General features: G+C 42.7%; 1 protein-coding gene across 4 annotated transcripts in view; it reads right to left on the bottom strand.

Moving 5' to 3' along the window:
- Positions 1 to 17028, bottom strand: part of LOC124169444 (LIM/homeobox protein Lhx3) — a 65229-nt gene that overhangs the window by 13934 nt on the left and 34267 nt on the right. For 3 of the 4 annotated variants that reach the window (XM_046548054.1, XM_046548058.1, XM_046548056.1), the window contains exons 2-4: positions 6139 to 6313; positions 4656 to 4870; positions 3401 to 3605 (exon numbers count right to left, since the gene is read on the bottom strand). In XM_046548054.1, coding sequence (XP_046404010.1) covers positions 3401 to 3605; positions 4656 to 4870; positions 6139 to 6313 — 595 coding nt within the window. The remainder of the gene's footprint in view (positions 1 to 3400; positions 3606 to 4655; positions 4871 to 6138; positions 6314 to 17028) is intronic. The other variant, XM_046548057.1, reaches the window with a different exon arrangement.

The raw sequence follows: 17028 nt of genomic DNA, 5'->3' as shown, positions 1-17028 counted from the left end.
ATGCGCCGGAAAAAACTTCAATTTTTGATACGTGCACGCCTTTTTTAATTTCTATTTTCATTCTCTAAAATTATGACCACGTTCAGCAAAGGCGCTATTTTACATTGGCCAAGTAACAATACATTCATTTTAATGATGTAATGGGTAACTTAACGATAAAGTAGACAATAATATTAGTAATAATAAAGAACAGGAAACGTGGTTGGGTAGAAGTACGTAAGAAGTACATATTTGTAGGAGGCGACCGACTGCTAAGGCCATTTACGCCATGTGGCAAGGGTAGGGAGGGATGGGTGGAGAGAAACCTGGCGTCGGCAGTAGCCTACTCATAAGGAAAGGCGCAGAGGGGACCACAGGTTAACGTCCCATCCGTTGGACGGAGTGTCTATAGGATGCTGGACTTGCAGCTTCCTCCACAAATCACTCGAGCAGGAATCGCCCCTCGGGCAAAATCTCTGCCACCGCCGGGATTACAACCCGGACCGACTGGGTGGAAAGCTAGCATTCTAGCTACCATACTAACCCAACCCCGTGGAAATACTATTTAGTTGCCAGGTTCTAAATAGCATGAGTTATAAATCTATTATATGGAACGGATCAATGTGTGTGGGGGGGGGGGGGGAGTTAGTTGTGTGAAGAGGAGAAAAAGAACGTTTCGCACTCGAAACTCTGTGAATGGGAGAGAATAGAGAGAATAGGGTGAGAGTGGCGGTTGGGCCGGGATAAGGCTTAGAAGCTCACACAGGAGAGCAATTCAGGGCAGTGTATGGGGGAGTTTAGGGTGAGAATTATAAATTGGTTTTAAGTCTGCAGTGAGCCTTTGGGTGGCGAGGTTAGGGTTGTAGAGGGAGCAGAGAATGCTATCGGTGGACATATTTGCAAAAGTGTGCTAATCTATGTTAAACTATTTTTGCGAAGTAATCACTGGCACAGCCCAAAGATGGAAGATTAGTTTGAGAGGAGATGAATCCAGACGGGAGAGGCATGGATATGTAGGAATCTGAAAGATTGAAGAAAAGAAGAAAGTCTTGAGGGGGGGAGGTGCTTTTATTTCTGTGAAACGGAGGAGGAGGCCTAAGAGAGATATTGCGTCAGACGTTTCTCACATGAGGGGAAGAATCTGGTTTATTGAAATAAACACTTTGGTACCGTATTTCACCTTGAAAATGATGTAGTAACATCGAAATCTAGGTTGGGAATAAATAATATAATCTTGGAAAATTGCAAGTGTTTATTTCAATATCGAAAAATTTCACTCCATTTCGCTCGGATCTTCGGATTTCATTAATAATGTAATTAATTGTCTCTTCGCCATTTTCAGAGCTCCTTTTGAGTCATTTGTTCGACAGAAAGAATAATTCGTCGACGAGACTCGTTTGTTGGGAGTGTTGCAGCCGCGCGTCGCTTCTATCGACCTTCAACTTCGTCATTGTGGGTGGGCGGGCGGGCGGGTTGCTGGACGCGCATGCGCCGACGGGAATCCACTCGCGGGGGTGGGAGTGGCTGATGTGGTCTCTCTCTCTCTCTCTCCCCCCTCTTCCATCGCTTCCCATCGTCCAAACGCCATTCCTCGCCCTCCACTCCACCAGTCACCATTTTATCGTCACGCAGCAAAGTTAGCGCCACCCACCTCGCATAAATTCCACCATCGAACCAAGTCAGTCACAATTACAAAAAGTAACTACAGTGAAACTCGCTTATAGCGAATTTCAAGGGACCATTTCGTTATGAGAGAGATTTCTTTATATCCAAAGTATATGATTTTTCTCTATGCATCACAGGACGGCCGGCTAATGTTCCGTATATCGTCTTTAGCAACGGATCCGCAACATTTAACCGTCGTCTAACCCTTTCCATCAAACGGCTGTTAAGAGAAGGATTTTTAGATCAACGGTAGAACTCTGTGGTGATGACCACACGTAAGAACAACTTATGATAAGGCAAGGAACCGTTATGTAGCCAATATGGCCGTAATTTCTTTATAAAGGAGGTTACAATTCCCCAAGGGACCAAAGAATAGTTCGTAATAGCGGGGATTTCGTATCATCCAAACTTGTTACATGCGGGGAAAGGAACATAAACGATCATAGGAGAGTCCAAGGGATCGGGAACTCATCTCGTTAAATGCGAGATTTTGATCTTTATAAGCGAGTTTTACTGCAGTTACAGCTATAAGGTCATTCACAGTTTATTTTCGGATTACTTTAAATACCGCACCTTGATGACTTACGGACCATGATCTCCACGATCGGATTAGATTTATTGAACCACAATTTAAAACTCTTCATTTTGTACAAAATATAATGCATCTACCAATGATCCGCAGCTGAAACAGCAGATGTCTTAAATGGTAAAACTTAAGGAGTCTCCAATTACGTATTTGTCAGAGTTGCGAATATTTCTCAAAATTGTCCTCCCAATAAGCCTAGGTTTAACAAATAAATAGATAAAGATGGAGTTTTACTTTGACCGTTCAGGTAGTTATATAATCAAGACCACTCTGATTACATTTCCAGTTTTTCATTTCCTCCTATCATTTGGACCGCGACTGCAGAGCTTATTAGCGTAACATAACAAATGTATGTGTGTGGATAGTCTTTCGTTCAAATGACACGGGCAAAAGCTCCACTACGTGCATCGGCAGGGTAAGTGCCGAAAAGGTAACCATGTATTACATTCAGAAAGTAATGCGTACTTCACCTGTTGGTGCGTTTAAATGTAACGATTAAAAGACGCAAGTAAATCAAATGTAATCGTTGCCTGTAACACAGTTACTTTTTCTGAGCTAGGCCTGGTCTGCAGTGGGACATAATCAGGATAAGAAGTAAACCGCAAGTGATTGCTCATCTCCAATGCAGAAGTCGCGAATATTGCGAAGGAGGATCAATCTCAAGTCGGTCTCTAAATGTGTCGTCACCCACCGCGAATTTATATGGGACGAATTGTTTCGAGTTTGACGGGGAAATGAGGTATAATCAGGGGTGTAAACGGTAATCTACATTCATGATGATAGCGCAGTAGCTGAGAATGGGATTATGAGAAAGAATTATCCCCTATGCCTTCCAAATGAGTAGGTATATTGTCTCGGCGACGGGGCCAAAATACCTGTGGCCACCCATTATTCACACGTTTTTAGTGACAAAGAAGAGTGACTATGTACATTTGGCAACGTTATATTCGATCCTCCTCCATCCCTCTTGGTACTACCCCTCCCCTATCAGCGAGGCCATCCGAGAGTGTCCGGGCTCTCACGAAAGCTCACCCGCAGACATAAAGTGAATAGACTATAGCGAAACCTTACTTCGATGTATCTTCGGAAGGGGCAGATATTTCTATGCAGAAGGGAAATCTTTCAATTCTTCCGTCTTCAACTCGAGTTGGCGCGTGCGTTGGAGCTCACCTGTTTTGGAACCACACCTGCACGACCCTCATGTCCAGGCCCGTGTCTTGGCTCAGCTGCTCCCGAACGTGCCTCGCTGGCTTGGGTGAGTTGTTGTAGGCGCACTTGAGCGTTTCCAGCTGCTTGGCCGTGATTGTGGTCCGGGGCCTCTTGTTGGGCGCGTCGCCATCGCTACCCGCCACCCCTCCACCCCCGCAACTCCCGTCTGTTGAGAAAAAAAGGAAGACAGGGGGCGGCGTGAGAAGATACACATTGGAAGCAAAAGATGTGGACCCATCATGCATCCCAATTGCGATGAACAGAAATTTATCAATTTATTGGAATCCGTATAAATAATGATACCCATCAATCAATATTACAAAACATGCTTGTGTCACACAAATTATTCAACCTGAGCTAAAGCTATTGATTTCGGTATCTCAGTCGTTACCATCCAGGAGAGAGTTTATAAACTAAATGCGTGCCTTGTACGTAATATAGCATGCTATTTTACTTGGTCCATTTCCCGTGGAAACTTCTGAAATCAGATTTTCATTTTTTTCCCGTGTCATTTGAAAATATTTTTCTTTGCATGCGTTTCGTCTATCTAGTGGGCTATGTCATGGTCACTTACATTACAAGATGACCCCACATCTTGGGTAAGAGAATTCCCGCAGGAAAGCCGTACTATGTATGATAGACGAAAGACTTCAGGAGGAGAAATAAGAAGGAGATAGAGGTTGTGGACGGATGGGTGCTCAGTGAGGAAGATGACTGAGTTTGGCGGGGGAGGATGAAAACAGGATGAAGGGAAAGGGAATAGGCATCACTTTGAAGTGAAGGCGGATGTCCAATTTGGGAAGGAGAATAGAGGAGGCTGATTGATTAGAAATGTACTCTGACGAATGACCTTTAACTAAAGGAAGGCCACGTACGGATAATCTACATCTACCTTCACAAGATACCTCAATTGGCGTGTGGAGGGTGTTATTAGGGCACCAGCTAGAAAAGAAGTTGTCGTGGGAGATATTTGACGACAGAGTCCCACCTTGCATTCATTGGAGTAAAGTATCGTGAAATAAAATGTTTACTCGTGGAAGCATAGAGTGACTTGATGTGTAGCCAGTCGTCCAATGTTTAGTGTTTCAGATTTACATTTTCATTGTGGATGACCATGAGGGTAATTGCCCTGGTGTTAAAAGGTATGCATGCAGTAACAACTAGGATGGATGAGAAATAGAAAACATATGCTCTCTGTCGGCATATGAGCACTGACCGTGGTACAAACCTTTGCTGCGCGCCGCCTCGTAGTCTGGCTTGCACACCAGCTTGCGGTCTTCCATGAGGTAGAATTCGTCGCCCGTGTTGAGTTGTCGCCGGCAGAGGGCGCACGCGAAGCAGCCCAAGTGGTACACGTGCTCGCCCGCACGCCTCACCACCTCCGTCGGCGGGATGCCCTCCTCACACGCCGCGCACTTGGTGCCGAAGCGCCTGCGCAGAGCAGAGAAGCAGACACGAACACATCAGTAGGTGATTCCATGAGCGATTTTTTCAGACGTGAATCATAATTTAGAGTTTAAGTTTGTGTACCTACAGTTTAACAATTTAGGCTCGTAATGCGAGCACTTTTGAATTATCAGCAGATGAATGCCTAGCTTAAATTCAAACCGTATAATTGACTGGAACTGAAAGGGCTGTGTTCAGGTGGAAATGTGTCAAATGTAAAATTTGGGATACGGATCGAGGGAGTCGCCGCTGAAGGCCTGACTGCCGGGAACCGCTGATGCACGACGTCGCATCGCCCGCCAGCTGTCTTCTCGGCAGTTCAGTGCTCCTGGTTTCCATGCATTGCTCATCTACCCCTTAGGCAGCACATGAACCGAGCCTGGTTTCGTCACTATAGTGCCAATTTCTAAGTTTAAGATTAAGGCATGTGGTGGTTTGATGACTATCAATTTGAATGTTAATGTATACGATCTATCAGAATGAGCTTGATAGATTTATTTGCCGTAAGGTGATACAAGCAAGTGATATGCGCGTGTCATGTATTAAATAGCTTTTATTTAAAAAATTTCATAAGAAAAATGTCATTTTTTATGGGAATTGATTTTTCAGTGATTTAAAATTGTGTGTGGTTTTACCCTCTTTGGGGTGAAGGTTTTTTCTTTGATAATTACATTTCCTAATAATTCGCGATTAAATTTTGGTGGAGGAATAGATATTTCTCGGCTAGGTATAAGTATATTACACAATAAAGGCTACAACTCTACTCATGCAAAGAAGACAATAGTAAATCCTTGCTTGGTGAAATTCTTGATGCATTAATTCATGGAAATCATAAGTCTAAAAAGTCTAGAACTCTTCATCAATTGTTTGATTAAGAACTGTAAACATTCATCTCATGAGGATCTTCACAGGTTTCGTTATCATTTGGATGGACAATTTACCCAGGGATAGACCCAAATCATCCCGAAATGCCGTCACTCTTTGTCCGCGGCTGCCTAAACGAAGATTAAACTCTTATATCGCAGCTAACCATCTCTATGTAAAGATGAAACCCGCCATCCGCAACTCGGTGGCTTTAAGCATAGGCGCGCGGAAAAATAATTAGATAACCTAGGTCTAATAAGTTGAAGGCACCTTATAGCTGAATGAAGCCACTTATTATTTATCTATAGATGCACGTATTTAATGTTGATTTTGTGTGTATATACTTTTATTCTGTATTTGTTTGTTTATGCAGTGGTGGTATACTGTACTTGAAGAAGTCGTCCTTGCAGAACACGTGTCCCTCGCGAGCGAAGCACTTGTCCGTCAAAGGGGCCGCGCAGTCTCCGCACTTGAGGCACCGTGCGTGCCACGTGCGGTCCAGCACTTTGAGGATGAAGCGATCCAGGATGAGACCCCTGCATCCGCCGCACCGCGGGACGGTCGCTGCAATCACAGAAACAGGAGAACGCAGGGTAAGTATAGGTACCAGCAACATCAACTCTCTCTCCTCGGTCACTCAACCCAATGGTTGGTTTCTGGTAAGCGATGGTAGAGCTCACCTCAAACGAAGTTACAGTTATATGTACAAACAATACACTCGGGTTTTATCTGGTGGAAATTTACAATCATGATGCTTGTGGGGAACTCAAACTTTTGTAATTTTAGTATCATCAATATTAACTGTCTCAGTGATTCAACCAGAGGGTAGTGAAGGATGATCGGGTGTTCCACCGGGTCATTTGCTCCATGCGATGGAGCACACGAGCAGCCTTCACGACCAGCATACGCTGGGAATGCATTTAGGGATCTTATCTCATTCAACCCGTAGGTTGGTTTAGGGTAAGCGATGGTAAGGCTCACCCCAAACTTAATAACAGTTTAACCAATTTTTCCGTGCAGCAGCATTTGTATATATTCACTTAAGGGTGGTGTGGTAGCTGGTAGAATACCTGAACGGCAATCGGGAGATCCGGGTTCGAATTCCGGTTAAGCCAAAGGAATATTTCATACTGAGTTTCATCCTTGGTGTATATAACTTGTAATTTGGTTTTATCGACACCTCAGTACCAACTTAACTATAATTTCCAGGTCAGAACGCCATTTTACTATTAAAGTAACTGTCTAAACTTAAGTGTTACATGCGATGCAAAGAATGTCGTTCTCAGTGCTATTAGTACGTATAAGGATATGCTGATAGTAAATTAATTATATGAGAAGCAAAGTTATACCAAAGTGTTGACCACTTACAACAAAGCTGACGCAAATGAAGGAAATTCAAATCAAATCAAAAGTACTTTTTGTGGAAAATATAGAGAGAGTGAATGAGTATGTTGCCAAATAGCTACTTTGAGTTGGAAGGGGTCAAGCAGCTTCCAAAAAGACCACAAAGCGAGTACTCACTTCCATATTAACATGGAATTCGTTTGAATTATGGCATCACAGTCTTCAGGCCGCGTATGCGTTGCTTTAGTGGTGAAAGTTTCGCCTGCAATAATGCTAGTATCTTCCATTTACATTTCTACGCCTGAATACGCAAGATAGAGGACTGACTATACTGTCGCAACAAACCAGCAATCATGCTGTCTTAGGTGTCAGCACAGAACTTCCACATGAGCATGAGTTTAGCATCCAAGACATAATAATATCGCTTATATTTGTGCATCGTGAGGAAATCGCTGTCGAATCATGATGCAGCATCTTTCATCCCGAGAGGTATGCCACAATCAACACTTGTGTGTAATGCAAAATGGCATATTTCACGGGGTACAATAAAAAGAAAATTCTGTTGGATCCCACGAATCTGTATACACAACTCATTATAATCTTTGCATTCCTGCTTGTGTCATACCACCGAAAGTTTGATTCGCGTGAACGATTAATATCCGCGTTTTTTATTTCATTAGGACGGATGGATTGATTAGAAAATGATTTTAAAAGCGTAGAATACCAAAATGGAAATGAGATTCGTTGGCGGTTGTAGCTCTGGAATTTTTCTTGGACTCCCCATCAGGGGGACTCGAATGATTGGAGTAATTCCGATAGGTTTTCATTGCGAGTGGTTGGTTTGTTATTTGCGTTGCTGTGTTCTTTTCATTTCCATTACGAGATGAGCCCTCGTGCAGTTCGTCCGGTGTGAACATTTTCAAGCGCACCCAATCACTCGAAATCAACCAATCGCAGTAGATCTGCTTAGGATCATTCCGATCTGTAACCACGCAAGGAAGGAGGAGAGGTCGAGTTAAGCCCTCTGGGGATTTCGCTCTAAATATTTATTTTTACCTAATGCAGAACGCTTAGATTGTTTGTAGTGTTACGTTTATCAATAATATATATTTAAGTGCTGAATATATAAATACTTAAATATGAAATCCTGTGCTGAGGAGAATCCACGATAAAGTGGCGGAAATCGACGAACCAATCACAGGCTACCCAAGCGAACATCGGCCTTAATGAATAGCGGAGAATTTCACGACAAGTCATCCACCTCTGAGGAAGATGGGCGACTCGGCCATCGGAACGTCGGCAATAATGGAGAGCCTGCTGGAACCCGGCTGCTTACCCGACATCACTTTATCAATATTTCAATAACTTTAATTTAGTAATTAATAATTCTTAAATACTTCAAACGTACGCTTATTTTTGGTCACCATGAGTCATGGAAATTACAAAGGAATCACTTCAAAAATATCTGGATTGTATAGGAGGAGGGAGTAAGTTGCGAAAAATTTAAAAAAAGCTCCTAGAAAACTCGAAAGCTCCTGTACTATGATCTCCACAGCGGCTACTCGCGCCCATCCACTTTGTAAAACCACCATTTGACTCCATTCAAATATCCCTCATTCTATCTTTCCCGCCCTGTTTATTTTCCTCTGCCCTCACGCACATTAACCCAATAATTATCTGGTATGGGAAAGTTTTTTTTAATTTGAGGATCACTTCGTTGATGCTTTAACTTTTTTGTAACTTTAACTAACTAACGGTTTGATTGAAACTGTTTAACTTAATGACAATGAATATTACAAAATAATGATGATGTCTGGATGACGAGGTAGATCAAATGGATTGATGGTGTGAGCAGGGGGGAAGTTCTGAGAATGGGAAGGTGAGGAGAGGAGATTTTGAAAACCTTGGTTAGAAGATGAGACAAACTAGTTGGGCGAATAATGAGAATAGAAGATCTGATGGTAATTATCGCTGAAGGTCAGGTGGAAGGGAAGAGTGGCAGAGATAGACCACGGATGAGAATCATAGAGCAGACGATGAATGGTATAAATCAAAAGAGAGTGAGTGTTTAAAAATTAACTGATATGAGAATTGAGTGGTGATCCGCGTCAAACAATCGTCGATGTGACCGAGACTGTTGATGATGAAGGTAAAATATGTTATGAGGTCATATGAAGCCAAAAAATATTGGCTATAGTTGTCTGTAATCTCCAAGTATCCCAATGAAAATCCAAACCTCGCCTAAGAAAAATATGTGTGTCGGAACGTTGTCAAAGAGCTAAATACTTTTTTCTACCAAACTTCAAGATGTACAGGCAATTGATGAATTTTGATGGTGATAATTGAAATAGAAAGCGTCATTTGACTGAGAGTTATCCGTATAGGGACGAAATTTTCAACATTTTATTTTTCATTCTGTCTTCGCCAGCAATGCCTACACCACCCAACCCATTCCCCCTCCCCCGACCCATTTCCTCCCCCCCCCAAACCAATCCACTTCCCTCCCTCTCCCTCACTCTCTTTGGCTTTGCAATATGAAAAAGCTCCGTCCAAGCGGAAACGGGGAGGGCGCCCTGCTTTTATAAAAAAGAAGAAGATGGGATCCCTGTTTCATCCCCTTTCTTCGAGCAGAGCATTCTCACCCCATCATCCACCCCCCTCCCCCACACTCTTCTTATCCTTCTTCCTCTGCATACTCTCCACTCCGCTAGAACAGTACTATCGCACATCACCTATCTCAACTCTTTAACACCCAAACTACGGTTCTGTTTCTTCAAATCCTACTCCTTTGGACGTAAAAAAGCCACATCTACATATTACCCTGCAGGCCGTCTTTAGAGGAGGGCGGCGGGGGGTGCTAGGAGAGCAGGCGTTAACGAAAATCGAGACGCACGTGGTAGAAGCTAGGCTATCCGTTTTCACCTATTAGTTGGGGAAAATATCACTCTTTCTTATTGCTTCTGTCGGGCATTCTCAAATCTGGTGAGTAGGAAAGACAAGTCGACGCATTATTTCTAGATTTAAAGAGAGATTTCGACACTGTACAAAGACCTCAATACAAACTACAGTCATGAGGGTTAAAGAAAACAGTAGTAAACTGGATACGAGACTTTCTGATTAATCATAAGCAACATGCATATATTGACGGAATTAGCTCTGATATAGCTACAGAGAAGTCCCTCAAGGTAGCGTAATCGGCTTCCTTTCGTAATAATATGTTTTCGTTCGTAATATATACGTAGGTGACCTCTGCTCCCGAATAAGCAGTAAAATGCGTGTATTATCTGTCGACGCTATCAACTATCGCGAAATTAGTGATCCCTCTGACTTTGAAATTCTATCATAGGAACGTTCATGTGTGGAGCCAAAAATGCTGGACTAGAACTTAATCTGAGCAAATGCGCGGCGGTACATTTCTTGCGGAGGACATCGATTATCCCCTTGGCGATAGTGTTCACATAAAGGTAACAGACGAAGTGAAGCATCTGTTAGTTACGATAACTTCGAACCTATCGTGGCGAACGCATATAAAAATTATTTGTGGAAGAGCCATGAGGGAGTCAGGATGCGTCCGTTGTGTTGTGGGAAGATTTCGGATGAGAAAGTAAAGGAAAGGTGCTATTTCGCACTAGTCCGACCACACCTTGTGTATGGAGCGATTATATGGGATCCGGTGCAGAAAGACTTAATCCGTAAACTTAATTAAATACTAAGAAAAGCTGCACGATTCGCCAAAAACTACTGCGGGCGTGCAGAGAGCGTTACCCAGATGTTAAGTGAATTAGGCTAGGAGCCGCTGGAGACTCGGAGGCTGCGCGCTAAGTTTAGATTGCTTGAGCAATAAGAATCTTTTCTTATCTTTCAGAGCCACTCAGAGAGCATTATTAGAACCACAATATATTTTTAGGTCCGACAGAAACGGCAAATTAAGAGAAACACATATTTTAACGAACGCAGAAGTTTAGGGATTCGTTTTTCCCCAAGCTATAAAGAACTTAAATAAATGCTTGGCGGAACTCGGTACATCCATTTACTTTTTATTTAATAACGGTTTGTTTCCTAGCAAGAAGGACGGGAAATGACTGGAGGCCTTCAAGATGTGGGTGTGGAGAAGAATTAAGGCGGTGATGTGGACGGAGAGGAGCAGAAACGACGAGGTGCTGGGCAAGATGGGTGAAAAGAGGAAGTCTCTAGATGACATGAGGAGAGGATTTGGATGGAGCGAATACTGAGGAGGATGGGGATGTTGAAAACGGTGTGGAAAATGTTATGCAAGAGAGGGCGGGAATTGAAGAGAATGGAGTTTTCGGATAGAATATAAGGGGTTGGGCCTCATTATGATTTGAAGACGAAAGTTCAAGTCGGAAGAGGAGATTGGGCGACGTAATCTGCTCCATGTAAACTTACTGCAGCCGGTAGAGTTCTTTGATAAACTGTGAAAAGGTGCTAAATCATTCACCTTATAATTATCTCCAAGGTCTGCTACTCGGTCACCATTAATACCGGCATGAAAACTCGAAGAGTGCCCTTCGTCCATCGCGTGGATTTGGAAATAAACTTCCTGTGTTAGAGCAACATTCCCATGCATCAAAGGAGTATCGCACGCAGCAGTACGAACATAAATTGCTCACGCTAGTGCATTTAACGCCGCGAAAATCCAAAAGCAAGATGAAAAGCGTTTCCTTTCTTCCCCATTTTCTTCGCCCTTCGACATTTACTCGAGGGAGAGATAGAGGGCGGTGCGGCGGGCGTGGTCCCCTACCCCCCTGCGTGCGTGCAATGGGGGAGGAGGGGGCTTCGCTGCGCAGGCGCCCCCCTCCTTCCACTCGCCCCTCCCCCTCTCTCGTTGAGCGCATGCGCAGGAATTCAATCTTCCCGGAGAGAGGGGATTTCCACCCCCCATCTCATTTATTCCCGTTTTTTCCTCCCCATTCCCACCGGAGGCCACTCGATTAAAGCCCTAGGGGTGCGGCAAAGGGGAGATGGGACAGGGGCAGCAAACTGGGATAGCGAGGCCCCCCCGTTCAGAAGGACACTTGGAGGAAAGAAAGAGAGGAGGATTTTGAGTGGCGCTAAGGCGATGAAGTCCGTGGTTAATAGCTGCATAGGTTGGCAGTGTTGAGATGTGGTGAGTGCGGTTTAGGGAGATGATGAATGACGTGACATTGAATGAGGAATGATGAATTCACGGTGATTCTTTGCAGGCAATCGCGGAATGGCAAGCGTGTGCGACGATTAGGAAATGATGGCCTCAAATGAGCGATATGGAAAAATTAATGTGACTGTGAAAAGATTGTATGAGAGCTGTTCGAAACCAATGTAGAGTTTCTTGGACTAGACTCCCGAAACATCGGCAAACATTCAACAATTACTCGGTGGAAAACAAGATAGGTATACTTTTAAGACACTTTACGCCTGTATAAAACAAGAAATAAAATATATATAGACTGCTTCATTCATTATATACATACGTCTGCCTACTAAACCGCAAGCCGCTTCAATAGGTATGTGGTAGGGGTTGTCAGGAAACCAGGTGTCAACATAAAGAAATTCGGGTGTGAAGTTACACTTTGTGTCTAGTAGAGTCCTCAATTGTTCGGGGAAAGATTAATGCTTCCACCAATCCCTTCATAAAAATATTTATCTTTTTTCTCGAATATAGGGAAATTCTAATGTGATGTTGTTCGGGTCACTATGAATGGTATATTTTCTTAGTTGCTGAAGCCAATCGCGTGGCTGCCAAGTCTTTACCGGCTTCTAGTAATTGGTTTAAAATCTGTGTAAAGTTATCTCTTCAGTTGTAGTAGGTTTTGATGAATCGCGCAGCTTATTTAGGTGTGATATTCTAATAGGCATAGGACGAATAATGCGAAATTGAGTGGATAATTATGATTTTGTGGTACACTTTAGATATTGCTAGTGGATGTGAAGATTATAAAATTGAGGACTCAAATAACATGGGAAATGTGAGTGAGTGTGAGATTCCTAAGTGTAAAACAATTTTATGATGGGAGAATTTAGATGATAGCTGTTTAAAACGTCTTTTCTGCTGCTGATGATGATGACCGCTTATATACACATAGTAAATCTTCAAACTAGGCTGCTTACTGTGAAGAAACTCCATAATTGGTCATCCTAAAAACGAGATCAGGCCAAAATTTCATCACTGTAGATTGTCCGCAGCTTCATACTGATAATAATGTAATCAGCGATTCTTTGGTTAGAAAAAAAATATTATAGGAATGTAATGTAAACATGCAAGTGTAATTTTTTCAATCCTCAGTTGTGGATGTATAAATGGCAAAGGAGCCTGTACGTTTTTTCATATTTTCCCTGCTAAGTGTGGCACATGCCAATTTTTTAGTCAATCTGAATGTTTAAGCATTTCCACATCAGAAATCAATGTGCCCTGAATCGTCTGGAAACATCGTTTTCATGAACACATTTACTATAAGTTTCAATAATATGAAAACTGACCCCTCTCAAGTACGACCAACTTTTATTGTTTACTATTATCTCAAATGCAAGTCGAGATTTGTACTATGAAGATCATCAGTCATTACTCTCATAGATAAAGATCTTTCGGCTTTCATTCCGATGTACATTTCCTCATTTTGAACAAAATCTATTCTCCTTCACAGTCAATGACGTTTTAATCGACGTTAAGTAATTTGGAAATGTACTGCTTCCAGGTGCTTAGAACTTTTTTTTGCTTCACCGGTTAGACTTCCATTTTCATATCCAGTGCTATTTGTTTTTAGGTTGAATACTTAAATAAATACTGTAAAATAATTGAGGTTCTTATTTTTTATTGCATCATGCGAGAAACCTAAAAACCACCATTATATTTCATCCAGAAGGAAATGCAGCTATTAAGCTCCCACTTTCTCGCAAAGGTGCCCCGCGCCAAGAGGCCTATCGGCTTCTATGTGCATTTATACAGTAGTATTATGATATGAGGCGTCAGTCTGATAGAGAATTCATATTTTAAGACTCAAGGTGTGTTTTACAAACGTCTCAATTGAAGCCGAAATATTTTTAGTCCTAAATTGCCCTAAGGAAAAGCGAATTCACTATCATACCCATTCGACTATGCTTCTAATTTGTATACCACACCTGCAAAGATAATGCGCAAATAGATTTTTGAGTAATTTTTATCTCTTCTCTATCTATCGTTTAAATTTTCAATCGACCTAATTTTATAAAAATTTCCAGCTTCTAAAACCCAGTCGTCTAGAAAGATATTTTAAATATTTTAAAATTTAATTGCTTAAAAATTTCACGTGTTACTACAACCTAAAAAGGCCATTGTCGACCAAATCCTATCCTTTGTAGAAAATGCAGAGAAGAAGTTTCGTAAATGGCGATGCACGAGGTCCTTCATTGACATTCGCAGCAGATGTACTGACATGCATGTCTAGGCGGCTGCATATTGTGCCGCAATTCGCTCTCTAGAATCTCGAATGCGCACTGCTATGATGAGCTCGAATCTCTCTTTCGCTGTGCATCGCTGTCCTGTTTCGCACGAACAATCTCCGTCCAACGCTCTTCATTGAGAGACTCGACGTGCAGTCCAAAAGATCGTGCAACGCAAAAATACGGCAAAAATATGGCGACGCTTTGGCTTCTGGGAAATTAAACGAAAGCCACGGTTTCGGTTCATCCGTGCACGACGCATGCTTGTGCGGTGTTATTCGGATGTCGGTTGAGAGATATCGACGGAACGGCGTTCGCGAGCACCACTCTTTCCATTTACCTCCCCCAGATGTCTCTGCCGTTTATGCAGAGTTCGGATCTCGCGAGTCCTTTTTTCTTTGCTGCATCCGTTTTTGTGTGGAGCGCGGGATTTGCACAATGGGCCCGCGAGGAATTGAAGCGGGGGCGCTGAGTGGAAAGGGTCCCCCTCTCCTTCGACCCTCGTCTTTCTTCCGATATGTGGAGATGCGGGGCGGACGTGCCTTCGACGGATGCCATTCACATATTGTGAACACCACCACTATTACATCCGTGCCCTGCTTTGAATATCTGCTGTAATATCGGATGCATATGCTATGCACGGATTGCTGCGCACCTGGATTTACGCTCGGTAAACACGGCTCGACTCTCGGGTCTCCGGAGGGAGGTGAATGCAATCCATGCGATTGGTAAAAGCGATTTTATCTCGTAGTTTCCGTGGCGCTGGGTTAGATGATCTCTCCGTCTTTCGGGTTGCCACCACTTTGTTTGTCGTAGGGTGACAACAGTTTCGCCAGGATTCCAGCAGGCGTCTTCTGGTCGAAGTGCCCGTATCGGTATTTTCTTAAGTATCTGAAGACGCGTTGTGGAATACCGGCGAAGCTATTCTTACCCTATTACAAACAAAGCGGCGAGAACTAGAAAGATGGAGACATTACCTAATCTAGTAAAAGTGATTATTTTCACGTTCAAATGTGGTTTGAATCTAACCAAAAATGTTTCTTATGAACTCACTCCGCTATTCAACCGGAAGGTTGGTATGGGTATGTGAGGATAGAGCTCGCCCCAGATAACGGCAGCAGGCGTGCAAGCATCACGCAGTGTCTTTCCTTGGGTTACCTGGCACTTCAAGGATTTTATTTGGGGGATTTCAGAAGGCTTAACCCGAGATTTGAAACCGGATCTCTTCGATCTCCTGCCAAGCGCTCAGGCCACTTGACTAACACCTTCCCCTTTTCATAATTTACGGTAAATAAAGAACTTATTATAGATTAAAATAATCAATATCGCAAGGGTGAAAGTACCCAGGCATTGAGTGTAGCTACACTTCGCTAGTTTTTTAAATCCTTCCTTGTGAGGGAGCAATCATTAATCAAAATACAAGTATACTATTTCAGGAAATGAAATTATTTCTCTTTCGCAACCGTAATTTCTTTGGTTTCTCTGCCTCTGCCACCACGAACCGTGTAGCCATTCTTGGTACACTGTGAGCTAAAAGCAGCGAGGGAAATTTGTTAGATTGATACATTTTTATATCTGCTGCCTTTGTAATCAACTTGGACGTGTAAAGCAGCCCTAATGCCTCTTTTGCTCGGAGCCAGTGGCTTCCCGAGGCCGATAATTCTGAATTATTACGATGGGGGAGCTGCGATGCGCTGAGACGTGGTCTGTGACGCATGCCACTCGCATTTCGTGTGCCTTGCAGTCCCTCTCTGAGTGGGTGCTGTAATTTTGTAAGCATATACTAGATGCGGATATTTCTGCATACTTGTGTTTACTCTTGGTAAACACGGCTCGGATCGCAGGTATCTGCAAAGAGGTATGAAAGAACGAACTTAATGTAGGCTTAATGCCCGAAATTCGTACTAGGAGAGGCATTTCGCATGAAATGCGGGAAATAGCCTTCGTTCCCATTTTGGCCTCGCTGAACCCGAAAATCGCGAGAAATGTGCGGCGGAAGTGAGATATTCAAGATGACGTCCAAGACGGCGGCCGCGAAAATAAATCTCGTTTTCTCAGAAGCATTGGAGGAAATGGCTGGTTTGATGTCACAAATTTAGTCCTCAGGATCTAGGAGAAAAAAGTAGCATTTGGACATTATTTCTTGAGATATTTGGAAATACTTCACAATTTGACTACTCTGTGTGTCTTCTTCCTTAAAGTCATATTTTCCGGAAAACTAAGTCATAAACGGGAATGGTATTCCAAGCAAACGTTTTATCAAATTATTAGAATTTTCATTAATATAAATCCAGATTTTTACGATAATTACCATTCTAATGGTAAAATCGATCACTTTCAATTTCAAAAATGGTTTTAATTTAACAAAAATGCTCTATTATGCTTAACATCCTCAGGATTCACTTCGTGGAAGTTATTCATATTCATGATGTCAAATTCATACTTTTTCACTGAACTCTAATATTGGTGCCGCATGCTTCACGGTTAAGCGGCATCATCATTTAAAAACAAACAATAAT

This window comes from Ischnura elegans, chromosome 12, assembly GCF_921293095.1.
Source record: "Ischnura elegans chromosome 12, ioIscEleg1.1, whole genome shotgun sequence".
NCBI classification, from domain to species: Eukaryota; Metazoa; Arthropoda; class Insecta; order Odonata; family Coenagrionidae; genus Ischnura; species Ischnura elegans.
Note: the sequence above shows the minus strand (reverse complement) of the source record. Positions and strands in the feature narration are given on the sequence as shown.